This window comes from Eutrigla gurnardus (genome assembly GCF_963514095.1).
Source record: "Eutrigla gurnardus genome assembly, chromosome: 2".
Taxonomy (NCBI): domain Eukaryota; kingdom Metazoa; phylum Chordata; class Actinopteri; order Perciformes; family Triglidae; genus Eutrigla; species Eutrigla gurnardus.
The window spans coordinates 4498855-4516561 of record NC_139916.1 but is presented as its reverse complement, the minus strand read 5'-3'; the positions used below and the strand labels follow the sequence as shown (position 1 = coordinate 4516561).

Genomic DNA, 17707 nt, shown 5'->3' with positions numbered 1-17707 from the left:
TAATATATATTAAAAAAAGATTTGTGTCCATTGTTTGTCTTCAGAGTTTAAAAGCAGATTAGTTGTGAAGAATTCTTGCTGAAGGTTTGGTTCATGTACGTCACAACAAAAATAAAGACATTTGATGATTCACAATTTTAAAAAGACAAGTTGAAAGAAACAGCAAGACTAAAACATTAAACATTAACATTAACTTTGAACTTAATAATCATAACAATGGTGTTTATTGAGGATTATCTTGCTGAATGAAACAGTTCTCTGCCTCTGATTGCTTAGTAGGTGTGGCCTCTTTTGCATAATTAATTTGTTATATTAATTGGTGATTAACGAGAACGGTGGAAGGTTGGTCGGGTTTAATGATTTCAACTCAGATGTGGATGTTATAATTAGGTTTGCAGCCTTCTTGTATATTGCTCGATTAATTACATTGTCCTGATTGTGGGAGAATTGTATGTTTATTTTTTCTATAAGGATGAAATAAAACGATGTGGTATTGTATTTAAACTATATATAAATATTAATGTTGGCACACTGATTAGCAAAAAAAATAAAAAAAATAGCACAAATGGAAAGGAATCCCTTAAAATGGAATTCATTTCTTTTTAAATGTCATTTTAAATGTCATTATCTCAAGGCATTTTCCTCTCAGAGGAACCAACCTTTTTTGGTTTTATTTGTTATCATCTCGTTTTTAGAAAACAAGCTTTGTTGTTCGAGATAATGACATATATTAACTGGTCTAACTAGCTAATGCTAATTTGTTGAAAACAATATAATAATAATGAAATAATAACTTGTTATATCGAGATAATGGCATTAAGAAAATGCAAGCATGGCTGTTCTCGGCTTCCGTAGAATCACACAACATTCACCTCAATTAAAAAAGATAATAAAAAGTGAAAATAGCATTACAGGTCATTTTAAGTTACTTAAAGGGCTGATTTTTCCAATCAATATGCAAATGTGATGTTATTACTCCAGGACTTCTTCCACAACTGGATTCAAGTACTACAGTCTGTCCTGTGCAGAGCGGAAGCTGCTGACTACCTGACAGACAGGACTCGGGGCTTACTTAACGGGAGTTTTCCAGAAAGCTACGCGAGATTTCGCGAGCTAACGTGAACTAGCTTGCTGTGACAACCACAGTGACAGTCACCGGTCGTGGTGATCCACCGCCAGCTGCAAACGTCTCCTCCGGTGGTCTACTAGTCAGCGAGGGCAACTCTGAGACCAACACCGCCCAACAGAGGGGTCCTGTCTGCCGGCTCGAAGCGCCTTTCCCGCCCCCTCGGACTGTCCGCGGCTCTCGTCCTTTAATCGGCCAGGTCAGTCGGCGTTACATCCGCCAGCTAGCTGTCTCTCGGGTTAGCTCGTCAAAGCTAACTCAACATCAGCTGCAGGGATGAAGGGTTATAGGCAGGTGTCAATAAGCACGCTCTGATTTAATCGATACGTCTAAGGGGCGAAGATATGTCCAGCGGTGTAAGTGCGAAGAGGCGGTAGCAAACCGGCGGGAAGCGCGCGACCTAAAACTAGCCACCAACTGACAGTTTCGTTTTCCGTAGCTACGAGCTAATGCTAACCTTCAACGGCGGCGATGCTGATGTTGAATTAGCGCGCTAGTAGCCAGCATGCTAGGCGACGTTAGCGGACCCTGCTGAAAGCAGGTTGTTGTTTTGCTGTCGTCAGTGGCTCATGTGTCGCTGACAAAGTCACAAGAAGCGGAGGGGGTTTAGGTGACACTGACACGGCCCGTCAACTTTAATCCTTCACGCCGTCTTTGATTTAGCAGTTAGCTTCGCATCTTAACAACCGCGGATACATGGGCGTCTTTCTAACGGACGTATGTTTGTGTCGGTCATGTGGCATTTGTAGTGCACTCCGGATGCAAGAGACGCTAATAACGATAACACACGTGTGACGGTTTCTCATCATCAAAGTAGATGAGAGGCTTAAACACAAACACGGTGATGAGACGCGTTTAAAACGGTTCAATCATATGACATCAAAAGGAATATCAAGAAAAAGTACAATTTCTGCAAACAGGAGACAAATGTGCATATTCAGCAACGTGGGGGCAAGTGGTAATAATCTAACTGAGCCTGGGTCAAAATATTTCTTTTAGGCATTTAGACTCCATTTAGAGGGAAAAAAGGTCACTTCCTTCCTGGTTGGGGCTCCAAACCTTTAGATGATGTCACGATGATCACCTCCACTTATATACAGTCTATACTTTTATTTCATTTAGTGGCAAATGTACTTTTGCAACACTCCATTTATATGAAGGCTTTAAATACTATAATCAACAAATGAATGTTGATGCATTTTGATCTATATTGATCCCTACAGTGAAACATGTACATTATTATTCTGAAATTGATCATTCTGCATAATTTATTATTTACTTTTTGTTTGCAAAGATTTTGAAAGCAGGACTTTTACTCGTATTTTAACACAGTATTTCAGCCACTGGAGATGGGCACTCTTTCACTTTTTAAATGATAATTCATGTTGATGGCAATTATGCAGACCTAAGAGATATTCTCTCTTTATTCAATTATAACCGCCAACCCTGAATAGTGAAAGAACAGACTGACCTCTGTTGAAAACCCCCTAACTCTCTCCCTCTCTCTCCAGCTCGCTCCAATGATTTGTTTACAAACGGCAACCCGACAATGTGATTATACATATTATACTAAAACAAATTAATAAACAATCCCCAGTTGGGTCGACCTCTAGTTCACCCGTTCCTTGGCTGTGTCACAGGTTCGATACTGACCCGTTGCCTCTCTCTCTCTCTCTCTTCGCTCCCTTTTCTGTTTAATTCAATAAAAAGCCCTGAAAATAACGTAAAATGCTTTGTGGGTTTTGTGGTTCTCACAGTACTCTGGACCACTTCCCTTGTCCCCAGGTATTGTGGAGCCTCATCCAGCCCCGCTGTGGATCTTTAGCCCCTCCGGCAGGACAGTGGCAGAGGCAGAGGCGGAGCCATCGGGGACCAGACCAGAGGGCAGCAGGGCTCCATGAGTGCGACGGGGCAGCAGCAGCAAGGGGGGGGCCTGCGTTCTCGCCGAGGCCTTGGCCGGGACAAGGACCCTGGGCAGGGCATGGGCATGGAGGCGGCCTGCTGGCTGGCCCCCGGAGTGCTGCGCCGGCTGATCGAGCTGCCCTCGCCCCCCCTGTCCCGACACCAGCTCAAGAGACTGGAGGAGCACAGGTAACACTGGAGTCCTGCTCTGCTGACCGAGACCGGCTCGTTTCATGTACAGAGAGATGATCCGTGGTGTATATGGAACTAATCCGGTTCAGACGTTCTGATACGGATGTGTTCACCCGTGTTGAGCAGCGTCATATGTGGCTCTCCTATAAGAAAGGGGGTCTTTGTGACATCATCGAGCCTAGCATTAGCTTAGCCAATTTATGGAAACTATCTCCTTTTTGTTCATGTTTTTTCTAACATTGACTGTGGTTTAAATCGTGATTTATTTTCCGCAAATTTCCCTCCAGGGCCATTTTTTTTTTTCTCGCAAATTTGTTTCAGCTTCAGAACAGAATCAGGTAAATTTGCATTTGTGAAGATATTACACGAGTTGTATATACAACATTGCTCCGTTAAATTCAAACATGCCTTTTATATTAATTGATCGCAGCTGCAGTCGCTGCTTGAACTATCGGCTTCACGGACCGACAGAACCGTTCAGAGCTTCGAACGATGAGATTTAAAAGTTAAGGGCTCAAACGTTTCTGCCTGCAAAAGATTTTCTTTGTGAATGTACAGACTTGTAGCGTGCTGAGAGCACATTAACCAGACGACAGCTGAGATTTACTCTTAGAAATGAAACCAGCGTTGGGTCCTCCATGTAGACTCAGCAGCTCCTCACCTGGCTGTTGTCCGTCCCTGCAGGTACTGCAGCGCTGGCCGCTCCTTGCTGGAGCCTCTGATGCAGCGTTACTGGGAATGGTTGGTGGGGCGAGTCCCGTCCTGGATCGCTCCCAACCTCATCACCATCATCGGCCTGGCCACCAACGTCTTCACCACCCTGGTGCTCATCTACTATTGTCCAACTGCCACCGAACAGGTGAGTCACTCAACGGCAATCGGCACGGCAAATCATGAATAAAAACAGTATTTTCTTGTTAAAAACTAACATGAATTTGCGTTTTCAGCAAATTCGATCAGAAACCGATCAGAAAACGGGGAGGTTTCTTATGAAAATATGATCAAATATTGGGAAATTAGAAAGGAAATTAAGGTTTAGTGATTTGCTTGAGTTGGCTGCAACAATGTGCAACTGTGCAAAATACCTGGTCAGTGAATGAACCCATTAAATCTATTTGTCATAGAGTTTCTCTGGGCAGGTGAAGTCTGTGAGCATCACATTGTTGGTGTTTATTGACAGTATTTGTATCGGGAGCCATTAGGACCGGGTCCTTCTGGTCCCGACTTTCTCAGCAGTCAGCTCTCTCTCTGAGCATATCTGATTCCCAGGACGTCTTATATTCATGCAGCATTCTGGGAAACCGATCTCGACCACAGCAATGACAAGGGCCCCCGATGTGCAACACACACACACACACACACACACACACCCACAGTGTATGGATTGTGATGGTGTGCATTGATTTCTAAGGCCTTGCTGATCTGCTTCAGCCTGATGTTTGACCCGTGCTCCATGAATGTTGCAGGCTCCTCTCTGGGCGTACCTGCTGTGTGCCGTGGGTCTCTTCATCTACCAGTCTCTGGACGCCATTGACGGGAAGCAGGCCAGACGCACCAACAGCAGCTCTCCGCTGGGCGAGCTGTTCGACCACGGCTGTGACTCGCTCTCCACCGGTCGGTTTCTCTTCCTGTTTCACTTCCCTCCGCGGCGTCTCGGTGAACCCGAAGCCTCCTTTTGATTGTAATGCTCTGCGTTTGTTCCTGCAGTGTTCGTGGTGCTGGGAACCAGTATAGCGGTGCAGATGGGAACCAATCCGGACTGGATGTTCTTCTGCTGCTTCGCTGGGATGTTTATGTTCTACTGCGCCCACTGGCAAACATACGTGTCGGGAACGCTGCGCTTCGGCATGTGAGTCAACAGAGCTGCTTGTTTTTTATTGATTTGTTTGTTATTTGTTTAAAGCAGGAACTTCATTTCCAGCTGTTTTGTCTGATCTCAGGAGTTACATCCACTCAGCAGGTCTGACTGCTGTTTTTCAGTATCGCCACCAATAAGATGGTGCGTTCTTAGCACTGATTCCAGATGTATTTATTTATTTTTATTATTTAAATAATCAAAATTCATATAAAATGCGTCTATTTAACGTTTAACGTTATCGTGAACTTGAAGTTAAATCAGGTCTGGAATCAGTAGTAGAGACACTAAGACAAGAAATGTTATACCACATCGTATTATGCCTATGATGATGATGATGATGATAATAAAAAGGCAATATAAATATGAAAACAAATTCATGCGTTCACTATATATCCTTTAAAATCTGTACAGTTTTGTGCAGGAATATGCAAATTATCGTCCTTCTCTCTAAATCACTGTTAAACCTTTTGATTATTGAATCTGAAAACCCATTTACTCCATTAAAAGTGTGGTTATTATGAAGCTGATGAGCTTAGATGATAGCGGGTCACATGTGCCGTCTCTCCGGCGTAAACGTGGATGTGTTCTGTGTGTAGATTTGATATAACAGAGCTGCAGATCTGTCTAGCAGGATTACAGATGCTCACGGCCGCCGTGGGTCCCGGCCTGTGGAACGCGATGGTAAACCTTCTGACTGCCGCTGCATGGCTCGCTGCCGCCTCCTTCATAATGCCGGCTGTACTTTACTCCTCTGATTGGTTACACTGTGAGCAGAAAAGCTGCAGGAGAAGTCGATAAGTTGGTGTTTTCATTTAATCTGTGCCTTTCTAGTAAGATCTGCCTGCCTCCAACTCTACTTTAATCTAATTTATTCACATTTCATATTTTCATTTAATAACAAACGCCACCAAGATGAGACACGATTAGTTATCTGCTGAATGTTTTTAAGATGTTAGTGCCCCCTATCAAGACTGGATATTTTAGTAATTTTTTGTTTGTAAAGCAAACAAGTTCTCTGATGTTTTATAGATTTAACTATAAGTTTATTTTAAAAATAAATCATCAAAAGATGAATTGATCCTGAAGGCATTTGTTAGTTGCAGACATGTCCAGTCAGTCCTGAGCTGGTTAGCTTAGTTTAGCTTAGCATAAAGAGTCGGGCTCCATCCAAAGCTCAAAACTACTCCTTCAAACACCTCCACAGGTCGCTGATCAACTCGCTGTGACTCATTTGTTTGACACGACAGCAACTTCCCTCCAGTTTCTTCTGCTCTCTAAAGAAAAGAGTGAAATATTTCTGATAGCACCTTTAAATTAAACCAAATTAAACACGTGTGGTGCAAAACGCCTCGGCGTCCCATCGGCTCCTCGTCCGGCGGCGTGTTGTGGAAGGAGGCGGCGGGGCGACTGCGTGCTGCTGGTAGACGTCACTAATCCTCACTGTCCACCCTCTGCTTTCTCCTCCCACTCAGCATTGATGTGACTGAGGTGCAAATCTTCATAATAATCATGTATTTGCTGGCCGCCGTGGGAGGATCTGCTTTTTGGCAGTCGATGGTAATTCTGATCGGTTCTACTTCCTTCTTTGGATTGAGATTAATGAGACTGATGATGTCATGATGTTTGTGTTGCTCTGACACTCTTTTACTGTAATTGTTATCAGAAATCAGCTTTTTTTATTTCTCTAACACTCATGATGCTTTAATGGATGTAAAGATGAACGTAAGTTGTGTTGTGTCATCGGTAATTTTGGCGTTTCTTTAATTTGACGTCTTGCTTCGTAGATTCCGGTCCTAAATATCCAGATGAAAATGGTTCCGGCCATCTGCACTTTTTTAGGAGCCATCTTCTCCTGCACCAATTACTTCAGAGTTATTTTTACCGGAGGTGTCGGCAAAAACGGATCCACGATAGCGGTAAGTCTGTAAAAACGGAGGCTGTGTTGGTGATCAAAGAACAGGTCGGATAGGCTTCTCTTTTTAATGCTTCGTGCAGGGAGTAGAAAAGAAACTAGAACAAGTTGTTTTTCTGCTGTAACCTGCAATATTAATAGGTGGGAAATCCTCTGTAATCCAGGAGGGAAACCTGCCTGTTGGCTCAGAGTTAAGTGTTGGCATCAAGTTGAGCGTAGAGACCGATGAGGACGAACGCTGTGACGGTTCCTTTACGGCTGTTTAATCACAAAAGGTTCTTATCTGATGTTTTTCCTCACCGGAATAGAATTTCACGTTAGCTACACATTTAATCAATGTGTTGTCCTTTAAATATTAAAAATGATGTTATTTATTTAGCCCCTGACTCAAAGTTGTTGTGGTGATGATGTGCTGGCCTCTTTGATGTAAATGCTACACAGTGTTTGGTCCGGATCGAGTCCCCCCCTCTCCCCCCCCCATCATTCTATTGTTTAGATTAATTAAATTTGGCTGCTCAAGCATTCATGGCAAGCACACAGTCGTTGTGCTGTTAGTGAACGGAGTGGACGGCTGTAGAGAGGTCGTTGCTAAATACGGTGGAACTGTTGGATTTAATGGGTCCGTTTGAAATCCTCCCAACTGGACACTAAACTGTATTAATGTAAATGTGTTGATTCATGAGCCGTTTTATTATAATGCTTCTACTTTAAATACCAGCAGTTTAAAGTTTCTGTTTGTCTTCATGTGTTTCCACAGAAATGAACCGTCTGTTCATGTTGTTTTTCCCTCTCTCCTCAGGGAACCAGCGTCCTCTCTCCAGTCTTACATATTGGTTCTGTTATAATTTTGGCGATGATGATATACAAGAAGTCTGCTGTCCAGCTCTTCGAGAAACATCCGTGTCTTTATATTCTGGCGTTTGGCTTCGTCTCGGCCAAAATCACCAATAAATTAGTCGTAAGTCAAACCAGCTTTTTTTTATATTTAAATGTTTAACGCTGTGGTCCCCGAAAGAACAACCTAAGAACCTTCCAACATCCAAAACTAACCGATTTGTTGAAATGACCTGATTTCTAAATTCTTCAAATGTTTAATATGTTATTAAGTCATCAAACATTCTGCACTTTTACAGATAAAAAAAACAGGATATTAAAATATTATTAAAATGCATTTAATACCTTTTTGATGATGCATTTTACTTGTAATGCACTTTTCATTGTTAAAAACAATCTCAAGATGATACAAAAGAGTAAAACAAAAATAAAAACTAAATGTTTTTTTCTTTCTGTCTGTCCACAGGTAGCACATATGACAAAAAGTGAGATGCATCTCCACGATTTAGCCTTCCTGGGACCAGGACTACTGTTCCTGGATCAGTATTTCAATAGTTTTATTGACGAGTATCTGGTGCTGTGGATTGCATTGGTGAGTACTTGTACAAGTGATACTAGCGTTGGATGAATCCTTTCATCAAGGCAAAAATATAGATTTTGTTGAGTAAGAATTCTGACACTCAAATAGTCCATTTAAATGAAGAAATATTAAGTAAAGAATAGGATTTCATAAGATGTAGCTACATGATGATGAATAACTAAACTGTAATCGAGACATCATGTCAAAGGTTTCATTTCACAAGTTGAAACTGTGAGACCGTAAATGAAAATGATGGTTCATTAAGTCACAATTTTGATGATGAATTCATGAAATACTGAATCAAAAGGAGAAATGTAATGTAATGTTTTATTAATTGAAACGATGACATGGTAAATCAAAAAGTCAACAATGCATTTTTAATGAAAAGTTGATTTTATTTTCATCTGATTACGATGAGATATGAAGTAAAAAAAAAAAGTAAAAATGCGGAGATATTCAGTCAGAAAGTCAAGAGTATGTTATAAAATGAAACTAAGAGAGATGAAGAACAAAGCTACGTATAAAATACTGAGTTGAAGCTCTGGTTGAAGTTGAAGAGCTCCCGTCTGATGTTTTTTCTTCTTCTCTCCTGCAGATCATTTCCTTCTTTGACTTGGTGCGTTACTGTGTCAGTGTTTGCAACCAGATTGCCTGCCATCTTCACATTTTCGTTTTCAAAATCAAGCCTTGTTCGGTGCTCAGTTCGGCCGCTCACTGAGGGAACGCCACTGACTCTGTCCCCTCCCCCCATAGTCACTCATCTTTTCTTCCCCTCTCTCTCTTTTTGTTGTTTTCCCGCGTAGAGATGCAGGCGGACGACGCGGTGTAAAAAAAAAAAAAAAAAAAGTACGTGCTTCTGCCAACTGAATGTGTGGACAAATAATATATATTAAGATACTGGAGTATTACTGTCGCTGTTTTTCTTCTTGGCCGTGCAGAATGTGAATCCGTAGCGGTGTCTCCTCCTGCCCCGGTCATTCTCCTCCCCACAAACTCACGAGCAAATCTTTGCCGGTGCTGCTCGCTGCGTCCGAGGAGAGAAACTTAAAAAAACGTGTTTTAACTTGTTTGTGTGCAAAGAACATGTAAAGGAAACGAATCAAACTCTTTGCTTTTCATGATAATAATGTTTTGTAATATTTGCTTAACTACCTTTCTTTTCTTTTTTTTTTTTGCTATTGTAAATATCAAACTATTCAAGTCTCTGTGTTTTTCTTTTAAGTTTAAAAAAACCTGCTTTGACACATTTATAAATCCTCATGTATATGATTTCTTGTTTTAGTTTTTTTTCTCTCCTGCACATTACAGGAAACTGCAACTGATCAGCAAAAATGTGGTTTTGGAGGGAAACTTGATGCCGATTTGAGAATGTTATTGAACAAACCTGCAAAATGTTCACTGCCAATGATTTTTGTTTAATTTGTCAACTGAAACCACTTTAGTTTGGGGAGGGGGGCTTTTCAACTCCAGGTCTGGGTTATTTGTGTGTATTTGTTGTCACGTGTAATGTTACCTGCTAATACATTCATTATGGTAGTTTGGTTAATGCTTCATGGAATTTCCTCGACACTTTAATTTTGTTGTAAATAAGACACGATAGTCGCAATCAAATATTTTTCTCCACACGTGTAACAAACCGAAAGGTCCATTTCCTAGCAGCCGGAGCTTTTACAGATGTGGGTGAAACATCTGGAAGCTAGTAAGAAGGCCTTTGAGGTCAGTTTCACACATTTTGCAGTCGATGAAGAAAAAAAGTTCAAGAAGTTTTACACTTTATTTGTGTCACCCCCACTAGATGTCACTCTGCTTCCGTCACATTTAATCATTATTCTATATTTTTTAGATTGTCAACAATTCCTGTTAAAAGTCCAAAAACTTGTGTTCGTCTGTCTCTCAGCACTTTCTGCATATAAATATAGTTTCACCTTTTGGAAAAGAGGGCTCAGTAATTTCCCAAAACATCTGTTCGCTGTGGATTTAACAAATATACAGGACGTTTGTTTGGGACTATTTTCAGCAGCGGATGAATCCACATTTGGTGCTCTAGTGAGGATACAGTCGACGTCACTGGCTTTGACCCGAAAGGCTCTGTTGTTAGTTTTACTCTTTTTGTGGGATTTGTTGACAATCGGCAAAATACAGAATAGATGATGTCCCTGACGACTACCTGCCCCCCCCCTTCTCCACCTCCTAAAAGGACATGCTGCACCAGGTGCACGTTGACTTGATGTGCAGGAGACGAGGTCATGAGGTCATGATCACATGGCAGTTTTTAAGGTGGTGACCGATGAGAACCTGATCAAACCTTTGTCCCTCACAATTAATAAAAAAAATAATTGTTTATTTGAAGTTGCTGCTGTGACTCCACCCCCGACACATTTCCTGTCGCTGCTTCTAAAGACGACCTGCAGTGGTGCGTTCAGGTGCAGAACCTTTGTTTGTTCCTTAACAAATGGAGATTCGTTTCTAGCTTTTGCATCTTGTGCCTGTTTTTTTTTTTTTATGTTTTATTTATATTTCATCAAACGGCTCCGTTAGCTGCACTGAGCCTCCAGTTTTTAAATGTTAAAGAAGATCTACGATGCCACGTGTTTAGTGAAGCGAGAGTCATCACATCGGCTTCAGGGTCATTATCTGACCTGGATGAGTTCAGGGTCAGCGTGGTTTGAATGTAAATCACAGTTGTCTGAATGCTGTTGAACAAACAAAGCCTTACACACACACACACACACACACACACAGGTTAAAGGGTGACGTCACTTAAATCACAAAAAAAGTTTGTTATTGAATGTAGCGTAAGGATGGAATAATAAAGTTATATTATGAGATTTATATGTAAAAAAAAACAATGTGAAAAATGTATATGATTAAAATAAAGTCGTAGTTCTGAGTAAATAAAAACAGAAGTGTTGACGGCAATAAAATGATTGCAAGAATAAGGTTTCAGTATTTTGAAAATAATGTTATATATTATTTAATATATAGAATTAGGACAATAACTTATGAAAGTCTGATCACTATATTCTAAAAAAATATTCTAATATTTGAAGGAAAAAAAACAAAATATGGATAAAAAAATCTTTGTTTTAATTTTGAATGATCACATTCAAACTGCCAACGAGGTACATTATGATTCCTGGAGTCACATTTACATGTTTTAATCCTGGTTGGAGTCTCATGAAGTCTGATCAGTTTTAGTTAAATCTCTCTCGATATAACGAGAAGAAATTCTGGATTTTCAAGATTCAAGTCGGACATTTACAAGAAAAAAAAAGTTGCCATGAATTTATAATCGGCCCAATTCATGGCAACTTCTCTTCAAAGTCCAGATTGCTAGATCAAGCATCGTACACAACAAATGAGGGTTTTTGTTTTTTATTGGCACATTTACAACTTCATAATCACAGAGAATATTCAAGATTTTTCCCAGAAATGTGAGGTTTTTTTCTCATACGTTTGTGAGTTGTTTGTAGGAAATTTGTGATTCATTTTTCTTGGAAATTTACCTCTTGAATCTAAGAAAATATCAGATTTTTCCACCTCATAAATTACATAAACATTGAACGTTTTTTTCCCGAACCCTCCCCCGGTTCCGTTTTTATGTATTCCCGTTACCCACAATGACCCTGGTACCGTCGCATGTTTTCTCGCCTTTGGGGCAAAGTTCAGGGCAGAGAGAACCAGGATGTTTGTGTCTGCGGTTGACGTGCGCATGCGCGCTTCACTCTTAGCCGTCAGGGGGATGTCTAGTCAGTGGCGACGCTGCGACAACTTCTAAACTAGTGTTTTTTTTATGGGAGTGTGTCCCACGACCGTCGCGGTAGACCCAGCGAGACATTTGACGGAGACCTGAATACCAGAGTCCGGGTTAAAAAGTAAGTAATTAAGGGAGTTTAGCCGAAGCAGGAAGATTATGGTCTCCGGAGGACTCTAAACAACGTGAGTTTCTGTCACTGGTTCGGTTCACATGATGTCATTTCCTCACATACAGCGATTTCAAAGGGCCGAAATAAAACGCTAATATTGGCTCATTTATCTAATTCAGCATAGCTAACGTTAGCTAGCTAGCTGCTAGCCACAATATTTGTGCTGTTGGAAAACGACATTTAACCAGCTATGTTAGCTTAATGTTGATGTGTGTGTGGCGGATACTTCACTGTCAGTGTTTTGCTGTTGTATTTATCGTGAGAGACGCGTTAACTTCTTTTTTGTTGTTGTTGTCGTTGAAAATGTTTAAATTGCCACTTTTTTAAATGGAGTTTGGTGCGCGGGAGCCTCGTTCCCCATCAGAGTATAAGCGAAACTGCTCATTTTAACGACCTGGCTCTGACTTTGTTTCACTTCCTGAAATGTATTAATGTTTTGTCTTTTTTTTAAATTATTTTTAGTTAAATGTGTCCCCGCTGAAGCTGCGGGTTGGAGAGACTATTAGTGGGTTAATTTGTAGAGAAATGCTGCCTCTCAGAGAGTCACGTAAACACATTTAGTCTCATCAGTGGTGTTTTAATTGATGTCTTGTGATCGATCAGCATTTGGAAAACAAAGAAACGAGGATAATGGGAGCATTTATTCCTCTTCAACCTTCATATTAATTAAATAACAGGCTGTTAATCAACAACATCTGCAGATAATTTGTCTGGAGTAGACAATAAATAGTTTTGTCTATTACAAGAAACAAAATGGTCAATCCTGTAAAACATCACGAGCCTAAGGGGAAGTCTTCAGATGTCTTGTTTTTTTAATGTATTAACTACAATAAAACATATAAAAAGCACAAATAATCATAATAAAGTAGGAACCTGACAGTATTTGCCGAAATCGAATACAAATGTTTAAGCCCAAAGAAAGAAAGAAAGAAAGACAGATGTTATATTCAGATATTATTAGATGCTCATGGGAAAGTTCTTCTATTATTTGATTCCAGGCTGATAAAAGTTCAATTTATTCAGACAATGGAATAAATGTAACTTTATACTCATCTTTGATTGTTAATGTACAAATTGTATGTTGCTGCTGTTTGTATATATCAATGTGTGTATCTCTGTTTGTGTGTTCAGGCCAGCGTGAACCAGTAACACACACACACACACACACAGACCGTAGGAGACCATGTGGTGGTTCCAGCAGGGTCTGTGCTTCCTGCCGGCGGCGCTCGTCATCTGGACGGCGGCGTCGTTTGTCTTCGCTTACATCACAGCGGTGGTGCTGAGACACGTGGATCCTCTGGTGCCGTACATCAGGTCTGAGTCTGGTCACACACACACACACACACACACACACACACACACACACACACACACACACACTTTTCTCTTTATTAAAATAACCCAAACTTCTCTTTAATGAACTTTGTTCTGCGTTGCAGCGACACGGGAACGATGGCACCAGAGAGGTGTGTGTTCGGCATCATGCTGGATGTGTCTGCCTTTTTAGGTAACACACACACACACACACACACACACACACACACACACACACACACACACTCTATGTGAAACTACATAGTCTAAAATAGTCTCATTCAGGTTCCTGGGATGATGCATGGTTTGCTTCGTTTAATGTCCTCAAATCACAGGCGATGGATTTCTAAGGACAAAACAATTTAAACTACATACATTTACTATTTACTAAACTACATTTACATGAGTAAAACGGTGCAGGAAGAGATTTAAAGGATCAATCAATAGTATTAACAATTTGGATGACTAATTAATTGATTCCAACTTCTTTAATGTGAGGATTTCCTGTTCTATGACAATAAACTTTAATGTTTTGGACCCTTGATGTCAAGAGTTACTATTTTATGAACATAAACGGCGGGAAGATCATTCGATAACGACAATAATTCCTGTTTTCTTCATGATAATTTGATTTATATCGTCAGTAGTTAGTTAGTTGTTAGTAATAGTTTAATATCTTAACTTTATTGATCATTTTATTGTACAGCTGTTTTAAAGTTTGTGTTTATTTACTAATTTTGTGGAATTTCTACAAAAATGTTTGTTTATGCTAAAAAAAAGAATATATATTTAGTTATATGTGTGTGTGTGTGTGTGTGTGTGTGTGTGTGTGTAGGTATAGCCACGGTGTATGTGCGTTACAAACAGGTGGAGGCTCTTACGGGTGAAGGCAACTTACTGAACCGCTTCGGGCTGCTGCTCGGCCTCATCAGCTCCTTCGGGATGTGCGTGGTCGCCAACTTCCAGGTGAGCGCTGCTGGTCCTGGATCGTGTGTGTGTGTGTGTGAAGTGTCAGCAGTGAAACTGTGTGTGTGTCTGAGCAGAAGACCACGCTGTTCTCCATGCACCTGGTGGGGGCGGTGCTGACCTTCGGGATCGGGGCTCTCTACATCCTGGTCCAGACGCTGCTGTCGCGTCGCATGCAGCCTCAGGTCCACAGCAGGACCACCTACCTAGTCCGGCTCGGCGTCGGACTCTGGACCCTCAGCAGCATCATCAGCAGTATCCTTAAACGCCGTGGCGGCTGATTCCCCCCAGAGCTGCACCGATAAGAAAAACAGCTATTTTGATACTTAAAGTAAATTATCATGCAAAAAAACAATGGTTAGAAAACTATAACTATTCTTATTTTTTTCCATTTACCGGTGGAAACGTGAGTTTATTAAACTGCACCGGAAACATGCTTGTCATTGTTAATCAGAATACCAGCTGCGTCCTGAAACCCACTTCCTGTTTTAAATCCTTAACGGCGTCCTCTCAGTGTTCGTATCATCAGTCATCATGTACAGCAGTTTACCAGGAGTGGACGTTCCCAACAAGCTGCACTGGACTCCTGGAGAGACGGTCAGTTAGACTTAAAATACAGTCGTGATAAAACACAAACATCTCTGAACGTCTGAACGTTCTTCACTAAGATACCGAATCATTTCGGTTGGTAACGCAGCTCTTTTGTTTGTGTCTCTTCAGGGTTACACGGCTCACATCGTCAGCACCGTGTCTGAATGGTCTCTGGCCTTCTCCTTCATCAGCTTCTTCCTCACCTACATCAGAGATTTCCAGGTACGTTTCTCTCTGCAGCCCATTTAGTTTTGTTGTCATGGTAACGGCCGGACAAAGAGAATTACATTTGATTACATAAATACTCCGGCACCAGTAAACGGGATACAACATGGTGATAATTGAGCTTCAGAGATGTTCGCAGGTGTTTATTTAACTTTGCACGGAGCGAGGCTAACATTTCCCCCCGCTTTCAGTGTTTATGCTAAGCTACTTCACACACGGACATGAGATTTCTCTCCGTCTTCACATCTCATCATCTGAAACAAAGAGAATGAGAAAACATTTCAAGTTATTTCTTTAAACTCTTATTAAACATTACATTTCGGGCATTTAATAGACGTTTTTGTCCAAAGCGACTTACAATAAGTACATTTAGCGAAAGAAAGAAACCACAACATATTGCCGATAAAGTAAGAGTGAAAAAATAGAAAAAAGTCTTAGGTCCTCGTCTGAGTAAAGTAGTAGCTGTTTAGCAAATATACCTTAAGAACATCTGGGTTTCCTAACTTTTCATGTTGTATCTTTTTTTCTTCTTAAAGAAAATTAATTTGCGAGCAGAAGTAGATATGAAGAGCAGCCACCTGTACGACACTTGGCCACATGGTGGCGCCCCTGAGCCGCATCACAAACGCGACGCCTCTGAGACGTCTCCACTGCTGTCGGGAGGAACGTGACCGGCTTCAGAGCATCCGCCCGCTTTTACACCTCTTTTCACTTTTTCTGATAACATTTTTAAAGCTTTTCTTAAAGACTTTCTTAAAGGTGGAGGGGCCGGCTTTTTAAAGGGTCAGTTCACCCAAAACGTGTCCTCTCGTCCCCTCGCCTCACCAGACTTGGTGGTATCTATCCGGTCAAATAGTTTGGGTTTTATTCGTCCAAGTTTCGTCTCATACGATGGAGGCAAACGTGGACAAATGAAACCAAAAGTGGCCGAGGTGAGTGGAGCGCTGCAGGAATGTCCTCAACCCAGGAAATGAGTCAGCATTTTTGCACTTCCTGTCCCCACGTCATGGGTTTTTTTTTTTTAAGATGCATGAAATCAGGCGTCACACGGGTCTGGGAATTTCTGGAATATCAGGGGATTTTAAAAAGGTATTTTCCAGGTGGGGAAAGTCAGAAGATTTGATCATTTTTGGGCCAAGCTGTGGAATATCAGGTCATTTTGTTCGTAGCATATTTAAATTTTAGTCGCCATTTATCAAAATCTAATATTTCCCCCCATGCTGTATTTATCTGGATATTTTTACGAGTTCCCCCCTATTTCATAGACAGGCTGTCATGGTTACTTGTTTTCATCAACAACAAATAACAATATCCATTCAAGCAGTGAGAACTTTCAAGTTTTGTCCTTAAAGCTCACAAATGAATCGGTTTAAAATGCTGTTTGTTGTCTGATCAACACAAAGAAGGCCTGTTTTTAACCTCATCATAGGTCCTGGAAAATCAGCTGCTTAGTCAGTGAAAGTCAGGGAATCTGATATCTGTATCAGAGTTGGGACCCTGTGAGAGACGTTCTGTGGTTTACAAGTTTTAGAGATTTTAACGTTTTGTTTCACCACCTGAAATGCATCTTTAAATACTCCTCTTGTGACTTTTGAAGCTTTTACCAATTGTATCACGCTTTAAAAATTCAAAATGTTTAGGCATCATAAACGTGTGTTTTGCTAGAGAGATTGATCTACAATAATCCGTCATTCCTGCAGCACTCCGTACGAGGAGAAGAGAGAGATCGTTTTTATATGTGGTCAAAAAGTTTTTAATCAAAGACAGCTGACCAATCAGAGCTGCAGATACCGCTGACACCACTACAATTATTTTTAAATGTTTAATTATCCTGCTGTCTATTACATATCTGTCTATTACATATCTGCATATTTAATCAGATAAAATCCTTCTTGCTACTGTACATTGTACTGTATGTTATTCATGTTGAGACTAATAAAGGTCTATTTCCTGTTTGCCGTTGCTATGGTCACACTTTGTCTCTGTTAAATTGTGCTCATATAATTTGATTTAAAGCTGCACTAATCAATGTTTTGATGTTCTCAACGGATCAACGGACTGGTTTCAGGTTGAAGTTGAGATTTACTCGCCGCTCTAACGGGTCGAGGTTCTTCTGCCGGCAGCTCGTCATCAGCTGTTCTCTGATCAGCTGCTATCAACAGGTCTGTGGCCAAAACAACTCGCATATAACACATTCAGTCTCCTCCGATCCGATTCTAGAAACACTACGACCCAATTATATCACTGAAACTCTCTCAAGTCTTCTGGGATTCACAAACTG

The 17707-nt window shown here is 40.9% G+C and overlaps 2 protein-coding genes across 4 annotated transcripts; both read left to right on the top strand.

The window, feature by feature from the left end:
• The first annotated feature begins 1139 nt into the window (after positions 1-1139).
• Positions 1140-11253, top strand: cept1b (choline/ethanolamine phosphotransferase 1b). Of its 2 annotated transcripts, none has more exons than XM_084026798.1 (10): positions 1140-1325; positions 2912-3217; positions 3905-4079; positions 4687-4834; positions 4928-5069; positions 6551-6635; positions 6863-6994; positions 7790-7948; positions 8291-8416; positions 9000-11253. In XM_084026798.1, exons 2-10 carry the CDS (start codon positions 3024-3026, stop codon positions 9120-9122), a joined length of 1284 nt encoding a protein of 427 aa, XP_083882924.1. In that variant the 5' UTR covers positions 1140-1325; positions 2912-3023; the 3' UTR covers positions 9123-11253. The 2 variants fall into 2 exon arrangements, with proteins under 2 accessions (XP_083882924.1, XP_083882925.1); XM_084026799.1 differs by having other exon boundaries at positions 1140-1335; positions 2923-3217.
• Positions 11254-12134: 881 nt separating this feature from the next.
• dram2b (DNA-damage regulated autophagy modulator 2b) lies at positions 12135-17381 on the top strand. Of its 2 annotated transcripts, none has more exons than XM_084019549.1 (8): positions 12135-12279; positions 13462-13644; positions 13770-13837; positions 14480-14610; positions 14688-14865; positions 15125-15207; positions 15331-15423; positions 15963-17381. In XM_084019549.1, exons 2-8 carry the CDS (start codon positions 13514-13516, stop codon positions 16095-16097), a joined length of 819 nt encoding a protein of 272 aa, XP_083875675.1. In that variant the 5' UTR covers positions 12135-12279; positions 13462-13513; the 3' UTR covers positions 16098-17381. The 2 variants fall into 2 exon arrangements, with proteins under 2 accessions (XP_083875675.1, XP_083875674.1); XM_084019548.1 differs by having other exon boundaries at positions 12135-12343.
• The last annotated feature ends 326 nt before the right edge of the window (positions 17382-17707 follow it).

Bases quoted from the DNA above. Each gene is read 5' to 3' on its own strand.
- dram2b (XM_084019549.1), top strand. From the start codon at position 13,514: ATGTGGTGGTTCCAGCAGGGTCTGTGCTTCCTGCCGGCGGCGCTCGTC. The intron at 14,611-14,687 runs GTGAGCGCTGCT...GTGTCTGAGCAG, and splicing joins GCGTGGTCGCCAACTTCCAG to AAGACCACGCTGTTCTCCAT. The intron at 15,424-15,962 runs GTACGTTTCTCT...TTCTTCTTAAAG, and splicing joins CCTACATCAGAGATTTCCAG to AAAATTAATTTGCGAGCAGA.
- cept1b (XM_084026798.1), top strand. From the start codon at position 3,024: ATGAGTGCGACGGGGCAGCAGCAGCAAGGGGGGGGCCTGCGTTCTCGC. The intron at 3,218-3,904 runs GTAACACTGGAG...CCGTCCCTGCAG, and splicing joins AAGAGACTGGAGGAGCACAG to GTACTGCAGCGCTGGCCGCT. The intron at 8,417-8,999 runs GTGAGTACTTGT...TCTCTCCTGCAG, and splicing joins TGGTGCTGTGGATTGCATTG to ATCATTTCCTTCTTTGACTT.